Source organism: Podarcis muralis, chromosome 10 (genome assembly GCF_964188315.1).
Source record: "Podarcis muralis chromosome 10, rPodMur119.hap1.1, whole genome shotgun sequence".
Taxonomy (NCBI): domain Eukaryota; kingdom Metazoa; phylum Chordata; class Lepidosauria; order Squamata; family Lacertidae; genus Podarcis; species Podarcis muralis.
This window is the reverse complement of record NC_135664.1, coordinates 42101882-42129469: the sequence shown is the minus strand read 5'-3', so window position 1 is coordinate 42129469 and position 27588 is coordinate 42101882. Positions and strand designations below refer to the sequence as shown.

The window sequence follows — 27588 nt, the reverse complement described above, 5'->3', positions numbered from 1 at the left end:
CTTGGCTTGTACCATGGCAAGGTTCAACATGGGCCGACTCATGTCGTAAAGGTTTGGAGCAATCCAAACCCAGTGGATCCATTCCATCAACATGGGGCTTGTGGAATGATGAACTGGTCCTGGACCCAATGCCATGCCAACCCTTCCACTGCCTGCTGCTGTCAAAAAAGATTTGGCCTAATTTTATCCCATCACCATTGTACTGTCTGGTTATTTTGCTGCTCTCATGGGTCACATACTGCGCCTGCCTGGGCAAATAGTGACAAACTTATGTATACAACCACATATACACACAACACAGAACCACAGCCAATTCTGACTTCCTGGTGTGAGCACCTATACAATAAGTGCATTTGTTCTTAGATGTATCAGCTTGTAAACTTTACAGATATATATACCTTTAAAATACCATATGGGAAGCAGCCCTTAAGCCAGCCTCACTTTGAGTGCGACCTAGAATTTCTAAATGATAGTCCTATTGTAAATCAGGTGATTAGACAATATGTGCCTTCACACCTGTCTTGAGTAGGACAAAGAGTCATGTTCATGTTTCAAGTTACAAGAAAGGAGATTCTGTCTAAACATCAGAGAGAACTTTCTGACAGTAAGAGCTGTTCCACAGTGGAACAGTCTCCCTCAGGAAGTTGTGGCCTCTTTCCTTGGAGGTTTTTTAAGCCGAGCTTGGATGGCCATCTGTCATGGGTGCTTTAGTTGAGATTCCCGCATTGTAAAGGGCTGGACTAGATGACCATTGGGTCCCTAGTCCTATGAGTCTATGATTCCATGTTCTTTGGAGCTGTGCACAAAACTTCAGATGAGCACCTTTGGGTTGCAACCCTCCGTGCTGATTTTAAGACTTGTTTTGGATTCTGGAAAGGGAACATTTTAAAATGTTTTTGATGTGTTTTATTGTTCAGATTTATGTTTTATTGCACACACACACGCGCACACACACACACACACACACAACATAATGATATATAAATATTTTTTGTAATAATGTTGCACCCTGTTAAGCCAAATTGACTGGTTAACATCCAGCAACCTACAGTCTGGTTCTTGCACATCTTGCCTAGTGCATAAATATTGTATGTACAGAAATCCATCTGCTACTCTCCAGCAAAGAAAAAGTAAATCTGTCTTTCCTTGAGAGTAGCAGAGGAATTCCAGGGGAACAGCTAGCCATACACAGAACTGGAGGATAGGATTCTCTAACCATAATTCATGTTGTCCGTGTGTGTAAGTATGCATGCACACATGAATATGGGATATGCAGAGAGATACATAATTTCACTTTATACATCTAAATACACCGTTACTTTGAAAAGTCCATTGTGCAAAAAGTACACCCAGCACTTTTAAAACATCAAATTGTTCAAAACTCAAGCTTAAGCCACACTACATTCAAATTTGAACAAAAAAACCCAGTTATTTTCCACAAGTTTTTAATCACTAGTAATTTTAAGCACATTTAAATTTACTTCACAATTCAGTAACAACCATGCATCTACTGTAGCTTTCATTATCTCTAGAATGCTTCAACCTTATCATCAGCCCGTGAATTCATTAATTTCTTTATTAATCCAAATGATTTTCTTCAATTTTTATACGCCCTGAGGCTGTCTCACTGAGATCAACTCCCTCTGTGTTCCATAAAATTGTAATCAATCTCTATTATAGTCATGAAAATGGTATTTGTCACTTTGCTGAGAAAAAAATAATCAATATGTCTTCTAGGGCAGAACAGGCATTTAATACGTCGAATTGATGCCTGTTAGAGAAATTTAGCTTGCCAGCAGCTTGAGACAAGCTAATAGAAACCCAAGAAATTTGTTGATGGTTGGCAGATGAATATACAGACATGCTTGAAAAATTAATATTGGGGCATTGAGAATGGACTGTCATTTCATATGCTGAAGAGAAAATGGATTTAGACGAGCAAATCCCAATGGAAATCCTTTCCTTTTAAAAAGATAAATCCAGAAAAAGGCTACACACAAAAAGGCATACATGCTCATATCATCCTTTTAGGATGGTCCGTGTTTTATAAAATGAAAGATTCTTCTCTATATCTATTCTAATGCTTTGTCCTGTATCTCTGGTATTGTTAAGTCTGCTGTAAAAGTTCTTTTAAAAAAATCACCCATATGATGGCAAAATGTAAAATATTACTTCATTTATCAAAGGTTTAATGCTATTTTGGGTTCCCCGAAGAGGGTGGGTTTATGTGAACTAATGTTTTGTTCTGGCTGAATATTAATCTGACACATTTCTTCTCTCTGTCAGATAACAGCAATTATTTCTATTGTGTTCTATACTGGAAGTCATCCTTCATTCCATAATCAAGTTTCAAGTGGGGGGGGGCATATCAAAGCTTCATTTGTTAAGTACATGGGGGCAGGCAGTGCCTTTGAGCAGTGAGGACTGGAGGTGCACTTCAGAATCCTATTCCACTTTCATGTGTAAGAGTTATTAAACACAGAGAAAATATCTTTGGCAGGGGCCTGGGTAGCCTTTTGAGGTGTTCCAACTCTGCGCTGGAAAGTAAGTGGAAACCATTGTGTAGAAGCTCATGGTGATGGTGCCACTGGAAGCTGCGGATAATATCCAATTCTGGATTCACAATAGCACTTACATTACTTCAGAACTGCAGTTGGTGGTATAATGGAAAGGGAATGTGAAGGAACACACAGGCACAGCTTGCCTAGAAGAACAGAAAGGCAACAACAGCCTTGAAGCAGCAGTGTCACCTCTGCTTACCAGGAAGACGGAGGTAAGAGATGGAAGGGAAATCAAATCTGTGCAGATCCACCACTGAAACTGATGTGGCACCCTCACCTGCGTATTTGCAGTCCCAGCTTGCCCTTTCCTCATAAACTACAGAGGTGCTGCTGCTGCTGATGGGAGGCTGTTGCTGTGCCTCTGAGCAAGCCACTCCTGGAAACTTATTTTTGGGACCTTTTTCAGAGCAGGAGCAGCAACATCATCTGCTGGACCACCAGGGTAACTTACAGCCAGTCCTTGTTCCAGCAGGCAATGACAACGCTTTGAGGTCCTTTTCTTTCATGGGTTTTCGATGTCATGCTAGCAATTCAAATGGGACCTCTTCTTTGCAATGTTGTTGGCATGTCTAATTAAAAGCTAGATGTAATATTTCAGCTGACTGAATACCTTTTTTAAAGGCTTAATGTGCTTTTTGAGTTTAGCCCGTGGAGTTAGAAGTAAGCACCACTGAGTTCAATGAAGCTTACCACTAGTCAATGATACATAGGACTGTAGTCATGCTACAGAAAAGTTTAGGTGGCAATCCTAACCTCATTTGCCAAGAAGTAAGTCCCTCGTAATTTAACAGGACTTACTTCAGAGGGACGCGGGTGGCGCTATGGGTTAAACCACAGAGCCTAGGACTTGCCGATCAGAAGGTCGGCGGTTCGAATCCCCGCAACGGGGTGAGCTCCCGTTGCTCGGTCCGTGCTCCTGCCAACCTCGCAGTTTGAAAGCACGTCAAAGTGCAAGTAGATAAATAGGTACCACTCCAGCGGGAAGGTAAACGGCGTTTTCATGTGCTGCTCTGGTTCGCCAGAAGCGGCTTAGTCATGCTGGCCACATGACCTGGAAGCTGTACGCCGGCTCCCTTGGCCAATAAAGCGAGATGAGCGCCGCAACCCCAGAGTTGGTCACGACTGGACCTAGTGGTCAGGGGTCCCTTTACCTTTACCTTACTTCAGAGGAGTCATGGTTAGGATTGTGCATTTATGCTGCTAAAAGTCTCTCCACGTTTATGGATTCTCCAAAAATTCATGATTTGCTCCTGCACTTTAAAACTTATCACTACAGTGGAACCTCAGTTTTCCAATGTAATCCGTTCCAGAAGACCATCCAACTTCTGAAATGTTCAGAAACTGAAAGCGGAAACCTCAATACAATAGGGAAACTCAAAACGGAAGCCACATGGCACGTTCGGCTTCCGAAAATCGTTCAAAAACCGAAGCAGTTACTTCCAGGTTTTTGGCATTGAAAAGCTGAAATGTGCGTTAATGGAGACATTCATCAACCGAGGCTCCACTGTACACTACTGGCTGCAACTGCACCTTCCTCCCTTCTCCTTACATAGTTTAAATAGATTTTGCTCTTTAGATTCTTTTAAAGCTCAATAGCTTCCAAGAAGAGATGTAAGCTTGAAGAGCTCTCCCAGCCAGTGTCTAGCCACACTTGTAAATGTTCCTTTTAAAATAAAGTGGTACCTCAGGTTACAGATGCTTCAGGTTACAGACTCTGCTAACCCAGAAATAGTAAGTCGGGTTAAGAACTTTGCTTTAGGATGAGAACAGAAATTGCACAACAGCGGTGCAGCGGCAGAGGGAGGCCCCATTAGCTAAAGTGGTACCTTAGGTTAAGAACAGTTTCAGGTTAAGAACAGACCTCCAGAATGAATTAAGTTCTTAACCCGAGGTACCACTATATATGTAAAATTAGATACAGATTGGGATTCAGAACTATAGGCAATGGATAAACAAAAATGGCATTATTCTCTAGGAAGTTGCTTGAACAAAAGCTATGAAAATGAATCAAAGAGATGTGGAAGACTACGATTTTCATTCGTTTCCAGAAGTATAGCAAAGGAAAATATTCCTGGTACATTGTGCCTCTTCAGACTCTGATATTTTTACATTGTAAAAATTAAAAAGTCAAACTAAACAGAAATCTTGCAACAGTAGCATATTCCCTTCCCTCTCCAATGCAAAATGCATACTTCTGGTGTGCAAATGAGTGTTTCGCATTTTATTCTACCACGGCCTGGGCTGTTTGCAAGAATTACAGAATTTAGCAATGCATTACATTGTCAACATTCATTGCTATTCTCTGCATGAGAGGAAACATTTGTAATTCAAACAAGAACAGCCAAAGTATTATTACAGATAAAGTGTTACTGGAGGTAGCTGGAAATATCAGTTTTCTCATCAATGTTGTCATATGTTATATGCAGGTATCTGGTTTGGAAAAGGGCACATCTGTGATACACTTCATGAGATTGAAACAGTTGTGTTCACTTATCATCTTTTTTCTTCATTTTATTTTTTTTACCCTAAACAGAAATCCTGCCCACAAAATTGACATTTGGAAGATTTGCATATATCACTGCTTCTATTTTAAACCATAAGCCATTCTCCCACTCCCGCCACCCTATTCCGTTGTGTACATAAGAGATGTAATAGAGGCATTAAGTATTAATATTTTTATAATCAGTATGCTCAGTCCTAAGGGAAATATTCCCATCGATTTTTCTTTAGCTTTCATGTGATAATTTGCAAACTTCCCCATAAGCACATTTTACCTGTTTTAAAGAACAAATTCAACAGAGGGGAGGAGAAGAGATAGACGGAACTACCACGCAAGAGTCTACTGACATAAATTTGATATAAATGTGATCATTCCATGAAGATGAAAACAAGATATGGCTTAGTTGGCCGTCCTATCCTTTCGAAGATGTCATCTCTCTCACATGCACACTTCAAATATCTGCTTCTTTATTGTTTTTAATGCAGTGAGGTTAGCTTCCCTATCACTTCTTAAAGTTGAAAGAAATATTGGACTGTTAATTGGAATACTGCAATGTGAAATCAAGTCACGGCTGCCGTTTCAAGACTTGCTGGAGAATGTGAACTAAAAGTCTACTCTTTCCTTTTGCCAGTCAACTTGCTGCTATGGCATCAGCTCCTGCCTAACTTGCTCCTTCAGTAATCTCAGCCATTTGCATCACAAGTTGTAGATGGCACAGACTCCTCGTTCTGTCTTCATATGCCCAGAAAAATAGCCTGGGCTTGCAACCTTCACTTCTCCAACTCAAAGTCAAGGACATTTAAACTGCATTTGCCCACATCTGTTCCTTAATATATAAAGCCTTGAACAAACTCAGGAGCAGGTTATGCGAAAGGCTACTTGCCCCTGTATAAACATGTAGGTTTACTTAGATCATCTGGGGAAATGTTACTTGTGAAACCACATCCTACAGAATATCACAAGGCAGTGACACAAAATCAGGCGCTTTCAGCCATTGCCCCTGCATTCTGAATTGCCCTACCCTCTGCCATACATGAAACATCAACCCTCGGTTGCTTCAGTTCTCTTAGAAAGAAATATATATTTGCCTAGGCGTTCCTTGATTCATCAGGTCAGACCCTGTTATTACTGAGTTCCTCTTTGTATATGTGTTTCTAACATTGTTTTACTGGTTTGTTATGTTGTGTCTCTATTTTTATGATACTGTTTTCTCGTTTCTATGTTGTATTTTCGCACACTGCTTAGAAGGTTTTAAATGCACCCTCAGGCCCAGCATTACCATAAGAGGCCCAGTCTTGGAGCCGCCGCCAATTTACTTTTCCCTCTAGGACACTGTGAAAAATAAAAATGGCAGACTTCAGTGGATGTTAGTGGTGTGATGGGAAATTTATTAGCAATGGCTCCCAACCCTACTGCTGGGGGAGCTCACAGAAGCATTGCTGCCCCTGTGGTCATTCAGTACCCCCAGCCAAACCCCACTATCACCAGGAAGGCCAATGGCGTAGGAGAGGGGCCCCCAGAGGAGACTTCAGGAAGGGCACCCTCCAACCTGAAGCTGACCAGACTATGCTAACAGTGCTGTATACCGAATAAAGAGAAGGTAGGTCAGGCTCTATTGATACATCCAGGGTTGAATTGCAGTGGATCAACCAGGATTTTTGACTCTTAGCTGTCTAGTAATAACCACTTCTTAAAAGTCTTTTTCTTTTCCAAATTCAACTGCTGAAATTAACAAAGCTGGGAGGAGCGAATGAAATGAAGAGTGGATTTTCGTGTGAAAGGGTTGTCTTTGATTTTCAATAACTTTTTAAAATAAGAAAAAGTATCAATAGACGACAGATTCCAAGGCTTATATAAATCAGCTCTGCCTAATTATTTCCTGGGAACACAAGAAGGATCTTCATTTAATCCCCAGTGTGTTATTGAGCAGGCAGAGCCTGCCCATTGGCGATAGCAAGTTTTGATTGCCAGCAAAGGGCTTGGCTTTAAACATAGCCTATAAATTAATGAAACACTCCAATCCCTATAGCATTCCTTGGGCCATGAAGTTCCTGCTTCATTTTATAATTGGTGAAATATTCCGCTGTCCATACACAGACAAAAGCTTAGCAAGCAGAAATAAAAAAAAGTGACCACTGAAAATAGTATTTTCACTGAAAACATAAAATGAACACTGGAAACAAATTTTTCGTCAAAGTTTCTCCAGTACTGGTAGAAATTGTAAATCAGTTCATTACAAAACTTATCTTGCAAACATGTGTGAGCTGCTCACAGCCTGCTTCAGAATGGATCTAATTTTGGAGAATGGATGGATGCAACTAAGTTGGAGTGGACCCAATGAAACCAACAGACTTAAGCCCACGGATTGCAACGGGTGAGCATGGCTTAGTTGGATGCCATTCATAGCTCATGGCTGCATGAGATAAAGCTTTGTCAGTGGCTGCAGCAATGCTGAGAAATGCATTGCCACTTGAAGCATAGGTTGTGGCCCTCTCTCTGGCTGTCTTTTGCAAGCTGGTAAATACATTTTTAATCTACATGGTAAGTATCCTATTGTTTTATATAACGGTTGTGTATTTATCTGGTGATCTTTGCCTTTGATGCAGCTTACTGTATTTTAACTGTTTTTGTATGACAACGTGATTTTAAATTGTTGCAAGCTGCCCCAAGAATTGCACCCATGGCACTGAAATGCATGCATAAATAAATCTGGGCCTGATTCAAATGAAGCCTAAATAAATAAATTTAAATGTGGACTCTACCCAAACTGAGCTTGTCACCTTTCTTGGACCCTTTTGGAACTAGACCCAAGCTTTTGAGAAGCCGAGACTTAATCTTAAAGGTTTCTAGGCAGCTTAAACTGCTGGAATTTGATTTTTGACACCACCCTCTCCTATTCTGAGACTGGGTACCATCACTAATATCTTGCAAGAGAAATGCTTAACTGTTGAATTATAGCCAATTTCTTTGGCACTATTTGCCACTTTCCCTATAATGCCCTGAATAAATACCCAAGTGCTCTTTGAAGATAGCTTTGCATCATGAAGATACACATAACTGATGTATGCCAGAACTTCAGTAACACAAGTTCCATATTCAGGTCTTCATGTGGCAACAGAGAGATTTTAATGGATGAGAGTTAAGCATGTGTGTGAGTCTGACTGAACTGAATGGGGCTGCAAGTGTTTGTCTTTAGCTGGGTAGTTCCACTTGTCTGTGTTGCTACTTGCAAACCTAACATAGCTTCAACTTGTGATGTGGTCAGAAATAATAATACAATGTTCCATCTTCTTTCAGGCATTACAACCGAGATGCTAATTAAGAGAAGCAGGACAGTACTAGTAGACGGGCTACCCTGACAGAACTCGCAGTGAAAAATAAGAGAAGTGCCAGCATAGTTCTAAATCAAAACAGATGCGAAAATTAGGATATCCTATCAATGCCAGTCAGGATGATTTTGGAGAGAATAGGGATTGCCACATAAATCTATTATTTCACATATCCCATGCTTATCTGGGTGAAAAATGGAATCTTAATGACTGAATATAAGGAATTGTACAGGAGATGGTACAATCTGGAGAGCGGAACAGTCAAATATTTTTTAAGGTGTGAAATATAATAAGGAACAAATATAGCAGGAAACCTACAAAATAAATATATCAAACAAATGTTTATTGCTTATTCAAAATCTCCTTTACCTTTTCCTGTTCTTTGCAAACATGCTGCCAGCCCTCATTCTCCTAAATCTACCCTTCTATATAATCACAATGTTTTCTGCTCTCTTGATCTCCTTAATCCCTTCTCCTCTGCTGTCCTCTAGGCCCTGGAATGTCCTCCCAGAATACTTCATTTTGACTTTGACTTGAAATCTTTTCTTAAAACCCTACCTTTCCTGTGAAGGCTTTGGCTTAACTCCTTAGCCATCGTTGGGAATGGGTGAATGTGTAGGTTTTGGTTTCTCTCACCTCCTCATTTTTCCACACTTAAGATTTTCATATCAGCTTGTGATTTTTATTTTTTTTTAAAGTTCTCATGAAAATGCATGAGCATTTTAGTGCATGTCTCCTAAAATACAAATTTTTGCATGCAATTTTGCCCAGTACACACATTTTTAAAGCAATTTTGCCAATGTAATGCGTTTTGGTACGTTATTCTCATACATGGCTGGAGAACTATGCCACAAAATTCAGAGAAGTGCAAATTTCGAAGAAAGGCTGTGATTCATGTTCACATATTATTTTGGAAAGTAAGAAGTAGGTAGGTTCACTTTTAAATTCAAGCTGAATTAAATTTCTCCCCAATTCCTAGCCATCAGCTTCAGATGCAAATAAGCCTATAGCTGCATATGTTCATGTCTATCTTTTGCGGCTTTGGAAATATCAAAATGATGTTGCTTATGCTAGCGTTTAAAGAAAACATCACCGTCCTGATGCCTTCAGATGTTTTAGACTACAGCTCCATCTGATGAATGCTGCTATAGAATATATGCTGATGTTATAATCAGCCTACTGAATACTTTTTAAAATCTCAGCAGGCATTTTAATCAAAGTATGATTTTATAGTTTCAACCAGTTTCTACCTTTTCTGTATTGTATCTTTTGTTCACTGCTTAGAGACTATTGTAATCAAGTGGTGCATGATACATTTAAACAAATAAAATATAATAAAGGTCCTTTCATATAATTGCACAGCTTTTAAGAGATTAAAATCAAACGCCCAAGTCCAGGGAAGGTTGTGCTTAAGGCACACCAAAGTTGGAAAGTTGTTAGTTGCAGCTAATGGATATCTCATTGGTTTCAATGGAACTTAAGTCTGTGTGACAATTCAATGCATGTTTAGTCAGATGGAAGTCTCACTTCATTTGACAGAGCTTACTCCTAGCTCAATGGACATAGGTGCAGAACCAAATTTTATTTGTGTACGGTCCATTGTTTGCCTTGGATGAAAAGGGTGGGGAAGAGGCCAAGTACAGGAAGGAGATACTGTTCGCAATGGTGCAAATTTGCCTCTGGAAGGACTTCCACAACCAGAACACCACCACTGAAAAGGCTACCCTGCAACATTTTGAAGGGCTTCTGTCACTAAACAGTAGCAACTTTACTGCCATTATTACTCTGCTCGGCTAGGGGGAAGACGACACAGAGAGAAGCAGTCAGAATATAAATTGTCCCGTGTGCCTGCTGTGCTTCTCTTGAATAAAAAGACAGGATCTCAAGAGGAACAGACCATCTCAAGAAAGCCCGGGGGGGGGGCTGTACTGCGCTTCACATTAAATGCACATCAGCATAGAAAGATCTTGTTTGTAGGGCTGGGAGGTTGGTCTCAATAAAGGTGCAATGGCTTTGCTCTCTCTGCAGAAATATTGACAGCTACAGTGCAATCAATATTCCAATCAGTGTAGCAAAGTGGTTATATCATGGCAGAAGCCAACCCATCAGCTAAGCTTGCAAAGTCCGCAATACGGAAAATAGAACTGGAGTCTAATTGAAATTAGGGTCAAAGTGATGGCAGCAGATCCAAGTGATTAAACACAAATCTGCCCCCAAGCACACAGAAAGAGTAGGGGTGGACCTAGAGAACGCTTTTTTAAAAAAAACCAAAAGAGTTGAGGAGTTGCATTTTGCTACTGTTGTTATGTTATGTCAGGTTGAGCAGTAAAACAATAAAACAATAAACTAAAAACAAGGAGAGGTGATGAGGCAGCCAGTAAAACATTAAAAATATAAAATTAGAATTAGGAAGTGGCTAAAAACTACTTGAAAGCTTAATTGAAGGCAGGAGCTCTGACTAGGCTCAGTCGCCATCTTGTTTCCATTCCATGATGTGCTATGGATGTTTGTATGTGATGCCAATAAAAGGTTTGATGATGATTTTGCTACTGGATTTTACACAGCTGAAGGACGCAGCAAGACATCCTTTCTGCACATATACATTTTCTGTGTTTGAATGCAGAAATAAGGAGAGGAAAAGTAAACAAATAATCATTTTTATATATATTTACGTTCTTTTCAAAAAATGAAAATTAGGGGGGAAGCAGCCTGTTAATCTTCTGTCTGGTGACAATTGGGATAACTCCAAGAGAAAATTTGTAAGGGTTTAAAAATGTTTGTTTGAGGAGATGTTAAGAATGTTACATTCTAGAATACTCTCCCTGGAATAATCATGAAAGCCTGGAAACTCACTGGGATCCAGACTGAGTGGAATACATTTATAATTCCCGCTCACCTCCTCCCAACGGGTGGGCGGAGTTTGCAATCCCGTGCAGGACTTACCTGGCCGGGTGCCACCCACCTAGTAACAGGGCAGGCCAATTGGCAGGCCAATGGGCTGTGGGCAGGGGTGTGGCCAGGGACAGGTACTGGGGCCCATCCTTCAGCCAATGCTCATTCTTCTTCCTTCATTCCAGACTGAGTGGAATACATTTATAGATTTTTTTACACAAAAGTCTGCCCAACCATAAAACAGTACTGTGTTGAGACTCTCATGTGCCCGTTACAAGTTGATTTTCATCCACGTGCCAAAACACATGTCAAACAAGAAATTGTTTCAATATCTTTCATTATTTTTAGTATTTTCACTAACTCAACATATGACAGAAGCCTCAGGTGCCTTCTGACAGCAAGCTGAATTTTAGCAGGTTATCAGGAACCATGGGAATGACATATTTGGCACATATATGTATGTGGCATAGGACGGGAAACTTGTACAATCCTCCACTAATTCAGATTGCAATTGTGTCAAAAAAGAAAAGGAAAAAGGGAGACATGTCATGGCCAACTCAGAGCTGTTGAACGGTAGCAGTAAGAAATACTAACACATTTTTAAAATGGCATTTTCTGGTAATATTGGCACAAAGCAAGGTGTAGGTCTGTAAAATTGGAGTCTCAGCACTGAAATATACATTATAGCTTACTGAGACAACATGAATGTTTGGTTTCCAGATTTGGCAGCCGATTTGCTCCTCCTGCCGGTCTTTGTTACTCCCATGCCACACTGAGCTAATGCAAAGTTTGGTTTGGTGTGTTGTCCCAACCTAGACTCACGATTAAGCTTTCTCCTTACTCACCACAAACAAACCTTCCAGGTCTAAGTGTGAACCAGGTCAGTGAATGAAATTACATTTAGCAATTTTAATGTCAAATACTGTCAAATCACTCATCATAGATAGCTATCATCCCAAGGGGACACTACAAAAAGCAGCAGAGAGGTGGTACGAAATAATGATTCATGTTGATTTACAACATGAGATGCTAATAATCTCTGCAGCTACCCTCAAAACAAAGTGTATACCTTAGCTTAGGGGTCCTAGTACTGAGTACCTTCAGTGCTTTTTCTGTGGCAGTACTTACCTGTACAGAGTACCATCCCCTCTTTCTTTGCTGCCTCTGGCAGCCATTTTGTGATGACACTCACAGCGCTTTTATCAAGACATGAGTTCTGGCACTGCTTTTTTCTTCTTCTTTTTGCTACTAAAAACACTCCATACCACTTGTATGTCCTTGTAATTAACCTTGTTCAGATTAAATGAACACATGGTAAGATGTTCAAGGTCATAGCATGAGCCAACCCTGGACTTCCATACCTTCAAAATCCCATTTCCATAGAGACCTATGTGCATAATTCTGAATCTGATCTGCATAGACACCCAGCACATGACCTGCACTACTATTTATTTTTGCAGAGAATTGGTCTCATGTAGCGCGCGCCCCCCATGATCACCTTATACAGAGTCTTCATTAAAATCAGCCGAATTATTAGTAACTGCAGCTCAAATGGCACTCCCTAAATCACTGCAAAAAACCTTAGAAAATGCTGCTGAATAAACCTTTTACTGACATATTTGCGTTTAAAAAAACAGCATGTTCATCTCTTGAGAGCAATTTATCCTTAAGAGTGCACGCCTTTCCAATTCTTCATAATTTTTTCAGGGGGAAATTATAGCTTTAAAAAGAACATTATATCTTTTCAGCTTTTTGTAACTTAATCAAAACAAATTCCTTACCTGGCAGTAAAGTTGAGTGACATTGTGTGCACACATGATAGATCTATAAAATTCTTTAAGATGTCTCCTACAATTTACACATGCATGACGGATATTCTTCCATTCACAACATTGCTGGAAAGCTAAAGAAAATAACGAAACAAGGAAAATTACTAGGGAGGAAAATATAGAATATAGGACAGCCTAGCCAGAAAATATATTTTCCCTAGCAAATTAGAGTGCATTTTGTTATCAATAGGAGTGTGTGTGTGTGTGTGTGTGTGTGTGTGTGTGTGTGAGAGAGAGAGAGAGAGAGAGAGAGAGAGAGATGGAGCGGGGGGGGGGGGGAGAGAAAGGCTGTAGTACTAAAATCTATTGGAAGACCAACAGACCAAGAGATGTGGAGGTCCTGCTTACCTTAAAGCTTAGCATATCTACTGCGGTATAAATTTGGTATTGTTCAGTCTACTTAATCAGATGCACAACACAGCATACAAAAACTCACACCCCAAGAAATGTGTTTTTAGGCTTTATGGTGCCACTTTTTCCTGTTTGGAATCGACTATGACTAGGTACCATTTAGGAATTAACATTTCACAGGATAAATCTGCATAGAATTTTGTTGAGAGTCATGTGGAGTTTCCCACATCCCACACAGTCTCATTCTTCAGCCTGTCCTGGAGCCCTAACCCACAGAGGACCACAAGATGGGTGAGGTTTGCACATTGGCAAAAGCAATGTAAATATAGGGTGCTCCCTTGTTCTATTTTACCTAGTTGCATTTCCAATTTGTGCCTCATTTTTAAGTGAAGAGTGAGCAATAGGTCTAAAACGATAAAAGCAAGACCACCATGTCTGATTTGGACATAATAAGAAACCACTTGCAGAAGCAATCAGGCAGCACGCACAAGCCTATAGCTCATTCCTGATCAACCACAATAAGCTAGAACGTTTGGCTTCTAGTTGCACAGAGAACAATGCAAGAACATGCAGGCAGTATCACACTGCCATTCTGAACCCGCAGGCTGCTTTTGTTTCTTTCAGTTCAGTTCCATGCAGTTATATCACTATATCTCTATGCTCAGCACTGCATACAAAACAGAACCAAGTTCCTAAAGTCCACAGAGAATAAATCAGGGTTGCCATAAGTCCAGAGTTTCCTGAACATAGCCTGAATACTGCAGTTGGAAGCAGCGTCTGGGTGGAAATTGCTAAAAATGTGTGGGAAAATTCAGACATATGGCAACTCAACAATTTTGGCAAAAGAAAAAAAATATCTTGAGTTAAGTATCCTGAGTTAAGTATCACCAAAAAGTTCCTGATCTTCTTTTATGAAAAGTGCTCCAGTTTCCCAGCAGATCTGGTTGGGAACTTGATCAGATAGATGTTTTCTTGGAGACGAGTAGGGGGCCAGAAAGTATAAGTTTCTCACTGTGGGAATTTTTTAAAATACAGTGGTACCTCCAGTTGCAGACGGGATATGTTCTGGAGGTCTGGAAGTATCCCGATGTTTTTGCAACTGGAAAGACCACATGCGCGCGCGGCAAAAACCCGGAAATATACTTCCAGGTTTGCCACTTACGTATCCCAAAGTTTACCTAACTGGAGGGATACGTAAGCAAAGGTGTGACTATATGGGGTTATTTATTGAAGGAAAATTTATTTCCTCAAAATTCTAATGCAACTATTCTGGCCAATCTCGACAATACTCCAGGCCATCACTACTTTGCAGGAGAAATTCAAGTGCACACCAGAACTTTAGGTTTGCACAATAAAAGTAGATTAAAGTGCTTTGTCAGCCTAGCGCAAGAGCTGCACTTTAAAAACAAACAAACAGATCTTTGCATTAGAGAAGTTTTGGGGCAAATACACTAAAAAGTGTGGGAAGAATGAATGGTTAAGGGGAATATGTATCTATTCCTCACAAGCAAATCAGGATGAAAGCTCATTGTCATATAACAACTCAGACGAAATGCTCAATAAAGACTGGGCATAGTCTGAACATCACACAGACTTTGTGCAAGCAAATCAGGGTGAAAGCTGTATAAATAGGTCAGTTGGAGGAGCCCTGATTGTCTTTCAAAAATGCAGTTACAAACACACAATACAAGCTACAAATATAATAATGCTTGCAGTCCGCTAGACATGCTGCACAAATTAAACATTTTAGATAATTGATAGTTCAGTGCAAAGTTAATGGAATTTCATTCCTGGTCCTGCAAAATACCAAGTACTGGTTTGGGTTTCAGTGCTTATATGTACTAATGGTTTTCATCTTTCACATCACTGACAAAGAGTAAATTTTCCAGTAAAAGCATCAGAATGACTGGGTCAGAATCAAATAATGCTAATAAAACCAAATGGAAGAGGCAGCTATTGGGCAAATAAAAAACGAACGGAAAACAGCTGAAACAAGGCTTATGATGTTCAGTGTTTATCAAACATCTCTTCAAAATGTTACAAATCCCAACATTCCATAAATTAGGCATAGGCATTTTAAATCTCATAATGCAGTAGAGGAGACAGAGACAAAGTGCTAATAAGCCCATTTCTATGTGGGTCTATGTGTATGGCACATTTCACTAAAATGTTTTGGAAATCTAAACATGGAAACTCAGTGAATACTAGAAGACTTTATAGAACCTAGTCCAGCAAGCTGAGGAAACCCAACTCACCATTGCCAACCACCTTGCATGCCAGTTTTCCTTCTACCAACTTTCACACATTGTTCCATGCAGAAACATTTCCCTGCTCTGTGACCTGAGATCTTTTAGGTGAAGATGCAAAATACCAAGCCCTGTTGCTTCTAAACCAAAAAGGCTATAGAATCTATCCAACTAATTACAGCTGGAGAATTGGAACATCCACCCAGTTATTAAAGAAATGTTTAGAAAACAATAAACTGGAGGGCCACAGATTGCTGGCAGAAGTCTTACACATGTTCTCTTCAATGGGACTTAAAGGTAAAGGTAAAGGGACCATTAGGTCCAGTCGTGACCGACTCTGGTGTTGCAGAACTCATCTCGCTTTATTGGCTGAGGGAGCTGGCGTACAGCTTCCGGGTCATGTGGCTAGCATGACTAAGCCGCTTCTGGCGAACCAGAGCAGCGTACGGAAACACCGTTTACCTTCCCACCGGAGCGGTACCTATTTATCTACTTGCACTTTGACGTGCTTTTGAACTGCTAGGTTGGCAGGAGCAGGGACTGAGCAACGGGAGCTCACCCCATCGCGGGGATTCGAACCGCCGACCTTCTAATCAGCAAGTCCTAGGCTCTGTGGTTTAACCCACAGCACCACCCGCATCCCTATTCAATGGGACTTACACCTTAGTAAACTTGTGAAGGGCTGGGCTTGTGGGTTGGTATACTAAAGAGTTTTTCACAGTGACATTTATTTCATATAATCTTTTGTATCAAGGGTAATGGTCATTGTATTTCTGCCTCCAACTTCACTTGTCAAACATTAATGAAAAATCAATAATGAGTTATGTTCCCAATGTTTTCTGACACACCTGTGTTCAATCCTGAAGAAAGCAGCCCCGTTCTGTGGGGCTGACTGGAATATACGAGCAGATTTCCTGCAGCCATTTTGCTCTAAGTGGATTCAACTCAGAAGGATCGATGAGCCGTTCAATAAAGCCTGCAGAGCGAAAAGACAAGGTGTGTGTGAGAGAGATTATTTTGGATAACTTTCTTTCTTTGCAAATGTTGGGGGGGGGGGATGAAAGGACAAAGGCTATTTTCCACTACAAAGATGACATTGTAGTTTGAAAAGGAACTAGTGACATGTGAGGCCACCCCTGCCACAGCTTACTCCAGGAACCATTTTGATTTTTCAACATTCCTGTTGAATACTTGGGGAAAAGGGGGGCTTTCTGAGTAGTCAGTAGGAATGTTTGGAAAGCTCAAATGGAGGAAGTGCAGTTCCCTGCAAGTCCCCCAGACATGAACCTTTCCTAAGCCAACAACAAAACAGAACCTCTTTGCAGGAAAAAAAACAGAAGAAGGCAACAGGTGGCAGACAGGACTCACTACTATAGAGAAGGGGCTCAACACAGCTTCTCATTAGCTGGAAAAAACTATGAGTCCCAAGATCCCTGGCAAGAAATGAGTCACATCATTTTCAACTAAGCTTTACAAGTAGAGATGAGAGGGAAATTCTGTTCACGTTTTAAGGCAAACAAAATTCACACTTTCCGAAACAATACATCAGCTGACACACAACCCATACATTTGGAAATTGCCCTTCTCCAGATTTTGCAATGAATTCTCTAGTCAAGCAACGTGTACAAAAACACACATGATTGGGTAAAGTTTGCATAAAAATGTATTATATTACAGGGAATTGCTTTGCAAAAAAATGTGTATATTGGGAGGAAATGCATTCAAAATTGTACTGCATACAAAAAAATAAAAATTGCAAACTGATGTGGAAATGTGTATAAGTGAATTTAAGACTGGAAAAATGAGAGCCCAACAAAACTAAAATTAACAGATTTCCCCATCCCTACTTGCAAGTTCTCTCTGATTGTATGAGGGGTCTCCCCTGCCACAGGTTACCTCTTCCTCAGGCTATAGTTTCCTTCTTTTGCATGAGGAAGTCTAGAGGGCTGATAGAGATCCTGGATAGTAGTGGGAGCAGAATGTGAAGCCCATGTCATGTCAGGCCCAGCTCAATGAAAGCAGGACCCAATTCAAAATAAGGCCAGACTGTCTGAGCAGGTGTAGTACTCATTTGACAGAGAACACATGAAATGCACTTTGTTTGAACAGAACAGTTAATCTGTGGCAAAGCATGAGTTAAGGTATGAAAGCTAAATCCAGAAGAACACCCATTCTGCCAAACATAATTATGTTCATATTAAAGTGTTGACTTGATATTCCCTTGATTAATTTTCATCACACTGTGTATTTGTTTTCTTTCAAGCTTATTCTAAATTAAGCCATTCTCCATGTCATTGTCAGTTCAGGTCTTGAATGCTTCTGCTAATAAAAGCTGCAAAAAGCCTTTTGACTTAATCAAACATGTCACATTATAGAATGATAGAGAAGAATTTGCATCTGTATCTGTGGCTAACAGTATGACCCTGTACACAGTTACCCAGATGCAACTCTCATTTTATTCAATAGTGCTTGCTACCAAGTATTTGCTTTTAGGATTGCAGTTTTAGTTGCCAATATATCACAATTAAATGTCATAGACACACTACAGAAAGTGGGAGAAAGCCTTTTTAAGCTGACTTTCTAATCAATGTAAGTATAATTGATTTATAAACTAGGCCACTGCAGCAAAATAAGAATTACCCCCAGTCAACCAGGGTGTTGGGTAGGACTTGGGTACATATGTATTTAATAAAATTTATATACTACTTGATTATAGTAAAAACTGTAAGCAGTTTAGAAGAAACATTAAAATTTTCAATAAAAACAGTGAAAACATTTAACAATAATTAAAACCAACATGTCTTGAATGCCTAAACAAAAATATTTTAAGTAGGTGCCAAAAAGAGTACCACAAATCGAAGCAGCTGAGTGGACATATATAGGGTCAAGTGACCACCTTGTAAATGGCTACTAATCACTAACATAAGGTGGATTACTAAATTTTGTGGAATGGTTTTCAAGAGGATTTTATTCTGCTCATTGTGATTTGGAAATGGGTAATTACTGCTGTAATTTGCCCTGAAGAAGTAGGCACCTGGGAGGAAGTCTTGACTCTTTTTGCCATGCTACACAGGTCACAAAAACATGGGTGGCAAGGATAGTGACACAGCTGTCAACATTTCCATTTTTTTAAGGGAAATTCCCTTATTCCAAATAGGATTCCTCGCAAGAAAAGGGAAAAGTTGACAGATATGGAGAGTGAGCATTGCCTGTAATGAAAACCTTTGCTTTTCTTACCCGCTATCTGGGTCTGAAAGCTTCCCAGTCAAGTTCAGGGGTTGCACATTTCCCTCCCCCAGAACCACACAATGCTTTGGAGCGTCACTAGGCTTGTCAACCAGTCCATAAAGCCTTTTAATAAACCTCTTAAGATGGTAGTGGTGGGGATTTCCTTAGGTTTGTGCAAGCCCTAACTGGGATCCAGGACTTGGGCTAAGAGTATATTTAAGTTTTAAAAAGTACCCTTTGGGCGCATACAAAAGTGAGACTTTTGAGGGAAATCACACATCTGATTTCTACAGCATCCGATTATGAGCTTCAGTGTCATTGGTTTTAACAGTACATCCAGATGATCATTTTAAGGAGCCATTAGATGTATCTCATCCGTCCCTTGCACTCACTGACACATCCATCCAGAGCTTGTCCCCAGTCTGGTCCTGCTTGTCAACATAGTGTCAGAAAGGGACAGCACAAGTCATGCAATTCATAGAGGCAAAGTAGAACCTGAATGGTGCAAAACATAGTGGGGGTTGGGGAGGGCACCCATGAAGCTCTCCTGTTGGGCTCAAGGACAGAACACGAAAGACTGTATCCAATATAGCATGAGGGCAAGACTGGACACACAAAGAGAATTTCCTTGCATCTTCCGGGCCTCGCTCCAGGGTGAGTCATGGGACCCATAGGAGATCGTGCAATGGCACGAGATCACAGCACCCAAAATGGCCACCACACTCTTGCATGAAAAGAATGGGATGTCCCAGTTTTCCCAGGGCAGTTGAGGCATATGTGACAGAGCATTCCATCATTAGTTGAGATTGATAGTTGAGATTCCTGAATTGCAGGAGGTTGGTCTAGATAACCCGCGGGATCCCTTCCAACTCAATGATTTGGAACAGTCTCCTTTGGGAGGCTGTGGACTCTCCTTCATTGAAAGTTTTTAATTTCTATTTTGTATTATCAAATATATAAACCACCCAGAGGATAGGTGGTATAGAAAAGTAACAAAAAATAAAGCATTCAGGATCTGGATTCTGCTTAGGACTCCTTCTGAAGTGTATAAACAGAGCCTATCTGAAGCTGTTGTTTGTTAACCATACCACAAGGGAAGCGTAAATGGTTCTGTAAGCAGAGCTGAGAAATCACAGCAATATTTTTAGATATCACATAAGTGCTTTATAAACACCTCGATGTGGAGCCAATCTTCTTAGCAAACATACTGACCAGATAGAAAGAACTAGACAATAATTAGGCGCCAGGTGGGTGGACATTTGCTTGTTGAATCAGGAGCATTCATGTGATTTTTGAAAACATTACAGTACACAAATTACCCAAATAAGCTAGCGTAGGTTGAGCAGTAATTTGTTGGATTCTCTACACTGCAAACTCAGAAGTGGTATAAATCATAGCGTTTCCCAGTTGGAATCTAAAATGCTTAGCTCTTTAAGGACACTAAGAGGCATATATAGGAGTAAGGCCCACTGAACACAGTGGAGCTTCAAGAGCAAGGAGAATGATCTGTAGAACATTCCCACCACCTTCACACAACATTAGTTCCTATACTTTTCTTTAATAACCTGGAGGACTACATTTATAAGCCTGAAAACAGGCTTATATCCACAATGGAGATGTGGCTTTATTTTATAATAACAGCTGATTTTAAAAGCCAGTAAGCATTCTGGTTCTTCCAATATTAGTCATCTTAGACTAGGTTCATCTTTTAGTCAGGCTTACATTCAATGTGACAGATGTTATTTGTTATACTGCACTGGTGTTTCCATGTGTATCTTTAAGTTATTATGATGTTCACCACCTTAGTGACTTCTGTTTTAAAAGTGATATACAAATAATTTGAATAAATAAGTGATATTGTTATCCTGAAGGATCTCAAAAACTTGCAAATCCCCATCTATTTAAGAGCTGCAAAAATGGGCAGGAAACAGACATATGAAAGCTACCGTTATGCACTTCAATTTTCCACTACAGTCACAATCCCCCAAGCCGAAGAAATCCCCCTTTGTCTTGACTAGCTATATGCTATGCAGAAGGAGGATTTATATAGCTCCTTCTATCACAACAGTCAGTGCTGGATTAAACCCTGTGGAAGCCCCGAGGCAGTTGAAATATTGAGGCTCGTATGCATGCTTGAGTGGGATAACATTGAACTAAGAAAGCTTGATTGTAATTTTCTTTCAAGATCAAGTCAATATTATTTTGATCTGTTGTTGCAGGGCCCCTAAAAAGCATGGGGCCCATAGGCCGGTGCCTACTCTGCCTATTTGGTAATCCAGCACTGAAAACAGTCTTGAAAATGGCAAACAAATTTGCATGTTCATATTCCCCGTCTCCCAGCAGCTATAAAAGGTGCAAAAGCATCTTTCATGGCCAGGCTTTGGCAATGTGGCTTCTGATTGAGAACTCAATTTCAAAAGTCCAAAACAGCATACAAAGACAATCATTAGGCATGTACAGCATTTAATGAAATGCATGGCTGCAGATGGGGAAGGCAAACTCTAGCCTACTGTGTTTGGCTGGGAGATGAGCACAATGCCACCTGCAGCCACTCTTACAACTATTATGCACTTGACACTCTTTGATTCCAAGAAGAGGCATAGGCCACCTAGCTTCAATGAGTAGCTAAGCTACCTCCCATTGGTTAGCAAGCTTGGAGGGTCTAATGACAGGAGGGCCTCCTGATCCTGTCTGCAGCCAGACAGGTGTTCCATCAATTGTTTGGCCAAAGCCTATTTTAATCATGGCAAAAGGATGTGATCACTCCCAGCATCCTATTGACACTGATTGAGGATCATCTGTTTGGTGGGAAGCTGATTATTCTAGGCTTCGCTTCTGTGGATAAATGAAGCTACAGGTTACTGTGGAACAGGGAGATATGAAGAGGGGGTAACCTTGTAAGAATTTTTTGAGTTGTTTTACACTTTGGTAATAGATCAAAGTTTCCCATAATGTTGATTTTTTAACGTTTGACCCAAGAGGTGGGAAGTTGTGGGAAGAATATGCCAGTAAAATGTGATGGTAATGAAAATCTTCCAAACATTTTATATACCTTCCATACAATGAAATTTATTTGGGGATCATTTTATAAATCTTGGAAGCAGAAAGGGATAGGATGTTCCTTTTTGGACTGTTTTCAAAAGGATTATTATTATTATTATTATTATTATTATTATTATTATTATTATTATTTGTACCCTGCCCATCTGGCTGGGTTTCCCCAACCACTCTGGGCGGCTATTACTATTTCATTTTGCTTAGTTGTCAATTATTTTATTTTTAACATGTGGAATTTATATTTTGTAGTTAATTTTCATTTGTAATACTTAATCTGATTTTTACGGAAGATTTTATTTAGTTCTATATGTTCTAAAACGTGGAATTTTCATTCTATTCTAATTGTTTTACTGTTTGGATTCACTGTTTAGTTGTTAGTTGTGATGTTTTTTTCTAGTTTTTCTCTATTTCATTTTTATTTGTAATGTTTTAAGGTAAGTTGTAAATTTGAATAATATTTTTATTAAAGATTTTCATGAAATACCAAAGAACGTGCAATGTCTCTTTCTTTTTGTGTACATTTTAAGATATTTTTTATCTTAAATATAAGTGGCATATAAATTGTTGGGTAAATTAATAAGCAATACAGTGGTAGCTTGGGTTAAGAACTTAATTCGTTCTGGAGGTCCATTCTTAACCTGAAACTGTTCTTAACCTGAGGTACCACTTTAGCTAGCTGCTGCCGCCGCGCCACTGCTGTGCAATTTCTGTTCTCATCTTGAAGCAAAGTTCTTAACCTGAGGTACTATTTCTGGGTTAGCGGAGTCTGTAACCTGAAGCGTCTGTAACCCGAGGTACCACTGTACTACAGTGGTACCTCGCAAGACGAATGCCTCGCAAGACAAAAAACTCGCTAGACGAAAGGGTTTTTTGTTTTTTTAGCTGCTTCACAAGACGATTTTCCCTATGGGCTTGCTTCGCAAGATGGAAACGTCTTGCAAGTTTGTTTCCTTTTTCTTAACACCGTTAATACAGTTGCGACTTGACTTCGAGGAGCAACTCATAGAACACGGTGTGGTAGCCTTTTTTGAGGTTTTTAAAGACTTTGGTGATTCTTGAAGCTTTTCCAAAACTTTCCCGACACCGTGCTCCGCAAGACGAAAATAATCGCAAGACGACAAAACTCGTGGAACGAATTAATTTCGTCTTGCGAGGCACCACTGTATAAAACTGATATGACAAAGCTATTTCATTCAACCAGCTACTGAAAAGTAAACAATAATGTAGAACTCAAAACCCCATTTTCAACACAAATTAATTCACAGAATACCTTAGACAATATACTTTAAACAGAGCAGATGGGTAGAATATTAGATTCACTTAAAATGAATATACAATATACAGTGTTACATTTTTACAGATAATTAATCCTCCAAAGGTTGTTATAATAAGGTAATGTTATATTATTCACTGCATTTTAGAAAGAGCTTACATGTTTCTCAAGGTCATAAAGCCCCAAGATTTATACTGGGAGGCTCCTACTCTTACCACACGAGCAGTATGTTTCAAACGCTAAGTGGCATTGTTACTTACTCAGAGGACTATCAGATACAGCAGGGAAGACTAGGAAGAGGTTAGGGAGTCATATAAGATGGGGGGATTGGCTAGGGAAGAATCAGATGACTGACTAGACAGGGCAAAAGTGATTTGGGAATCACTCTAGTCCTTATTGTTGTTTTCAAAACAAGCAACTCTTGAGAAAGGGCTTAATCCGGGGAAAAGGAAGCGTTTAGACAAAACGTGTTCTCCTTCATGGAGAGCACGTGTTGCGGTGGGGGCTCGCGAGACACCCCACTGTTGCTGGGCGGGTAAAATTGAGTTGGCCACTGCTGTGATTGGGCTCTCCTTGTCATGTTAAACAAAAATTAAGTGTGAATTGTGTTTTTATTTGGGATCGCTTGGGGACCTCAATGTGCAAATACGAAAGCAATCTATCATTATTTTAACCATATTTCTATCTTGACACTTAGTTCTAGGTGTGGGACAAAATAACTCTACCAAGTGGAGGAATCAGCCACACAGAGATATTTAAAGGAGATTCTGTGTGCTGTTAGTTTTGTGTTTATTGGCCCTAAAATAATTAAATAGTTGTGCTGACTGTATCCCCCCCCCCTCTCTGTGTGTGTGTGTGTGTGTGCGCGCGCGCGCGCGCCAGCCACAGTGATTGTGTTGTTTGAACGGAATAAAGGCAGCATGTGTCATGGTACTATCTTGCCAAACAGAAAGCATATGAATAGAATTTTCCTACTGTGGTGGTTTCAGTTGTGTACTGTCATATCCAAATTTTCTGGATGATTTTTGGTGGCACATTGTAAATTACTGGAAATGTGTATGCTAGGTGTGTTTGGCTGGGTGACAAATAGATTTGAAAAGCCTCTATTAAGTCCTGTGACAAGCAAATGTTGGACACTGAATGGATCCCAAAGTATATGGCAAATACATCATAATTCCCTCAACATTTTTAATATAATTGTGATACTATATATTAATCATATGCAATGCAGTGTATAAGAGATGAACTTACACCAAGGTGACTCAAGTTCAAATCCTTGCTTGACCATTAAGTTCATTGGCTTGCTTTGTAATAGTCTCAATTTTTCAACCTCACCTACTTGTGATGTTGGTGCTAAGATAAAATTAGGAAACCTTCATCTCCTCTGGTTCATTATTGGAGGAAGGGTGGGAAATGGAAACTGAATGAATTACTTTGTCATGCATGGTTCAAATTCCAATAGTGTTTCTGAGAAAACAAAACACACAGATGAGTTTCCACATATTTGCTTCTTGATTTTACCACAATGCTATTTGTTCAATCGCACTTTTTTTTTTAAAGAACAGTTTTCTGTGCAGAAAACACTGCATGTCTAAAAGTGCTTCTGGTTTATAAGTTCAGAGATTCCCCAGGTCCTCAAGGGACTATCACGGAGCCATAGATTTTGCATTTTGATCTTAGATTCTGCTAGCAGATGTTTAAAAATGCATGTAACTAGACAGCTCCCTTTTGGCTACACATCTGAGAAATCTTGAAAACCTAATTTATTCTTTCAAAGGTCAGCTGTAACAGACACCCAAAATTGGTTTCAAATCCTCCTGGGAAAACTGTAGAATAAAAAGTCCTTCTGTGTTTGAGTAATTTTACCCATTTTGAGCATGCATTCATTTCTTCCACAGACAGATAATATATCTTGACAAGCTTATGTCCTATAGTATGTGCTTCTGGACTCATATATATTAAAATCATATCAAACAAATATACACAGTGTAGATAGTGTGACAGAATACAGTCTTGGCTTACCAGCAGCCATGCTAAACATTTTAAGGTCATGGATCCCAAGCAGTCACCTTAAACTGGGTAAAGCTGTTCACAATATTAGTTGTGCAACAGAAACATTTTTACTAGCCAATAATACTCAATAATACAAAAATCAAGGCATGCTGTTTCCAACTTGCATGCCTACTTGGTATTATCTGGGGGAAAAGAATTACTTGCATAGCACTTAACTGAAAATTTCACATAAATTCATTACTCTGTACATTTTTAAAATGCAAAATACAGGTTCTGAGATTCCCACATGTAAATTCAAAACATTGAATTTCCCTGCATCTGCTGGGACACCAAAATTGTAGGCCTTGGAGGGGAATAAAAGATAACCCTGGGCAAAACTGCATTCTATTAAAAAAAAGAAAAAGAAATCTTGGTCTAAGTTTTGGATTGTGGAGAGCTGTGTATTTTTTAGGACTCACCTTATTTTTCTGATTTTAAGTTATTTAAAACTGTTTTTAATGTAATTTAAATTGTTGTACCTTGCTCTGGGACCTTAGAGTGAAAGGCAAGTAATAAATTAAGTTAATCATAATTATTAATCACAATTATATAACACCCTCCCCGGAGAGGGACCTTCTTTGCCACCAGACAGATAACTTTTCATTTCCCCAGCTTTTTAGATCCACACACTTTTAATCCACTAGATTTTAGATCTACTTTGTATTTTATTATATTGTACAAATACTATGCGAAAAATTTGTACATATTACTTAGCTGAAGAAATGCACTGAAAAATTAAGAGAAGGGAGACTTTTGAAGGACGGTTGCATTTTGATGTGCGGATTATTTCAGGAAGAGCAAATTAGGTAGGTTTGCCTTTAAATGAAGATTGAATCAAATTCCTCATCTAACTCTACTCGGTGAGCTGCTCATATGATGTGTGTAGATGCAACTTATCAAAGCAACTGAAAATGTCCCAGACCAAATTGAAATTTAAGTCCCTAACATAATGAGCTTAAAGTAAAATAAAGAAAGCTTGAGCACATGCCCACTCTGCCCTCTTGCTGTTTCCAGCAACTGGTCCTCAGAAATGTTACTGCCTCCAACTCAGAATGAGAGAAAAGCCATCATGGTTAGTAGCCTTATCCTCCATGAATAAGGTTCAGTGGCAATGAGTTCTGTTACAATAACAAGTGCAATGGTTATACAGTGGTACCTCGGGTTAAGAACTTAATTCGTTCTGGAGGTCTGTTCTTAACCTGAAACTGTTCTTAACCTGAAGCACCACTTTAGCTAATGGGGCCTCCTGCCGCCGCCGCGCCACTGCTGTGCGATTTCTGTTCTCATCCTGAAGCAAAGTTCAGGAAACTCCTTGTTGCAACAGCTCCACGGGCTATAGGTCCATTTCTGAGCAGAATTCAAAGTGATGGTTATGACCTTTAAAGCCATATATAGCTTGGGTCCAGGCTATCTGAGGGGTTGTACTTTCTGAAATGAGCCACTCCACCTTTTTATATATTTCAAGCAGGCTTTTCTCTTGGTCCTGCCATGTGCATTGGGCCACAGTAGAGGGCCTTCTTGGAAGATGTGCCCAGATTGTGGAACATGCTTCCATGGGAGGCTAGACTGGTCCCCTCTCTGTTTTCTCTCCAGTAGCAGGCAAAGACTCTTTTGTTTAGATAGGCCTTTGGCAACTAACTAGCTGTAGCGGTGGGGACTTTTAACAGTAGATATTGTATATTTTGTTCTCTGCTTAAATGGTTTTAAGTTGTTTTGATTCAGTGATGCTTTTAACATGGTAACTGTTTAAATATTTATAACTGGTGTTTTTTTAATTGTATCTTTTTAATTCATGAGCCACCTTGGTTCCTTGCTTTGGGAGAAAGGTGGGATATTAATGAATTGATATAGGTAAGGGGCACAAGAGGTGAAAGACAGGTGAGCCTCCCATGAATTTAAAATAGGAGAAGGGAAGTGCTCAACTGACGATCACTTGAGCACATTAGATGTGTGCTTTATGTGAAGATCGCATAGGAAAAGAAATACTGATTCAGTATATGGTAAAGAAGGGACATGGGTGGCGCTGTGGGTTAAACCACAGAGCCTAGGACTTGCCAATCAGAAGGTCGGCAGTTCGAATCCCCACAACGGGGTGAGATCCCATTGCTCGGTCCCTGCTCCTGCCGACCTAGCAGTTCTAAAACACGTCAAGTGCAAGTAAATAAATAGGTACCGTTCTGGCGGGAAGGTAAACAGCGTTTCCGTGCACTGCTCTGGTTCACCAGAAGCAGCTTACTCATACTGGCCACATGAACCGGAAGCTGTACGCC

General features: G+C 39.9%; 1 protein-coding gene across 6 annotated transcripts in view; it reads right to left on the bottom strand.

Moving 5' to 3' along the window:
• Positions 1–27588, bottom strand: part of LOC144328977 (uncharacterized) — a 106689-nt gene that overhangs the window by 54257 nt on the left and 24844 nt on the right. For all 6 annotated transcript variants that reach the window (XM_077934834.1, XM_077934831.1, XM_077934830.1 and 3 more), the window contains 2 exons: positions 16557–16684; positions 13064–13185 (listed from right to left, as the gene is read on the bottom strand). In XM_077934834.1, the coding sequence (XP_077790960.1) occupies positions 16675–16684 (10 nt within the window). In that variant the 3' untranslated portion in view covers positions 13064–13185; positions 16557–16674. The remainder of the gene's footprint in view (positions 1–13063; positions 13186–16556; positions 16685–27588) is intronic.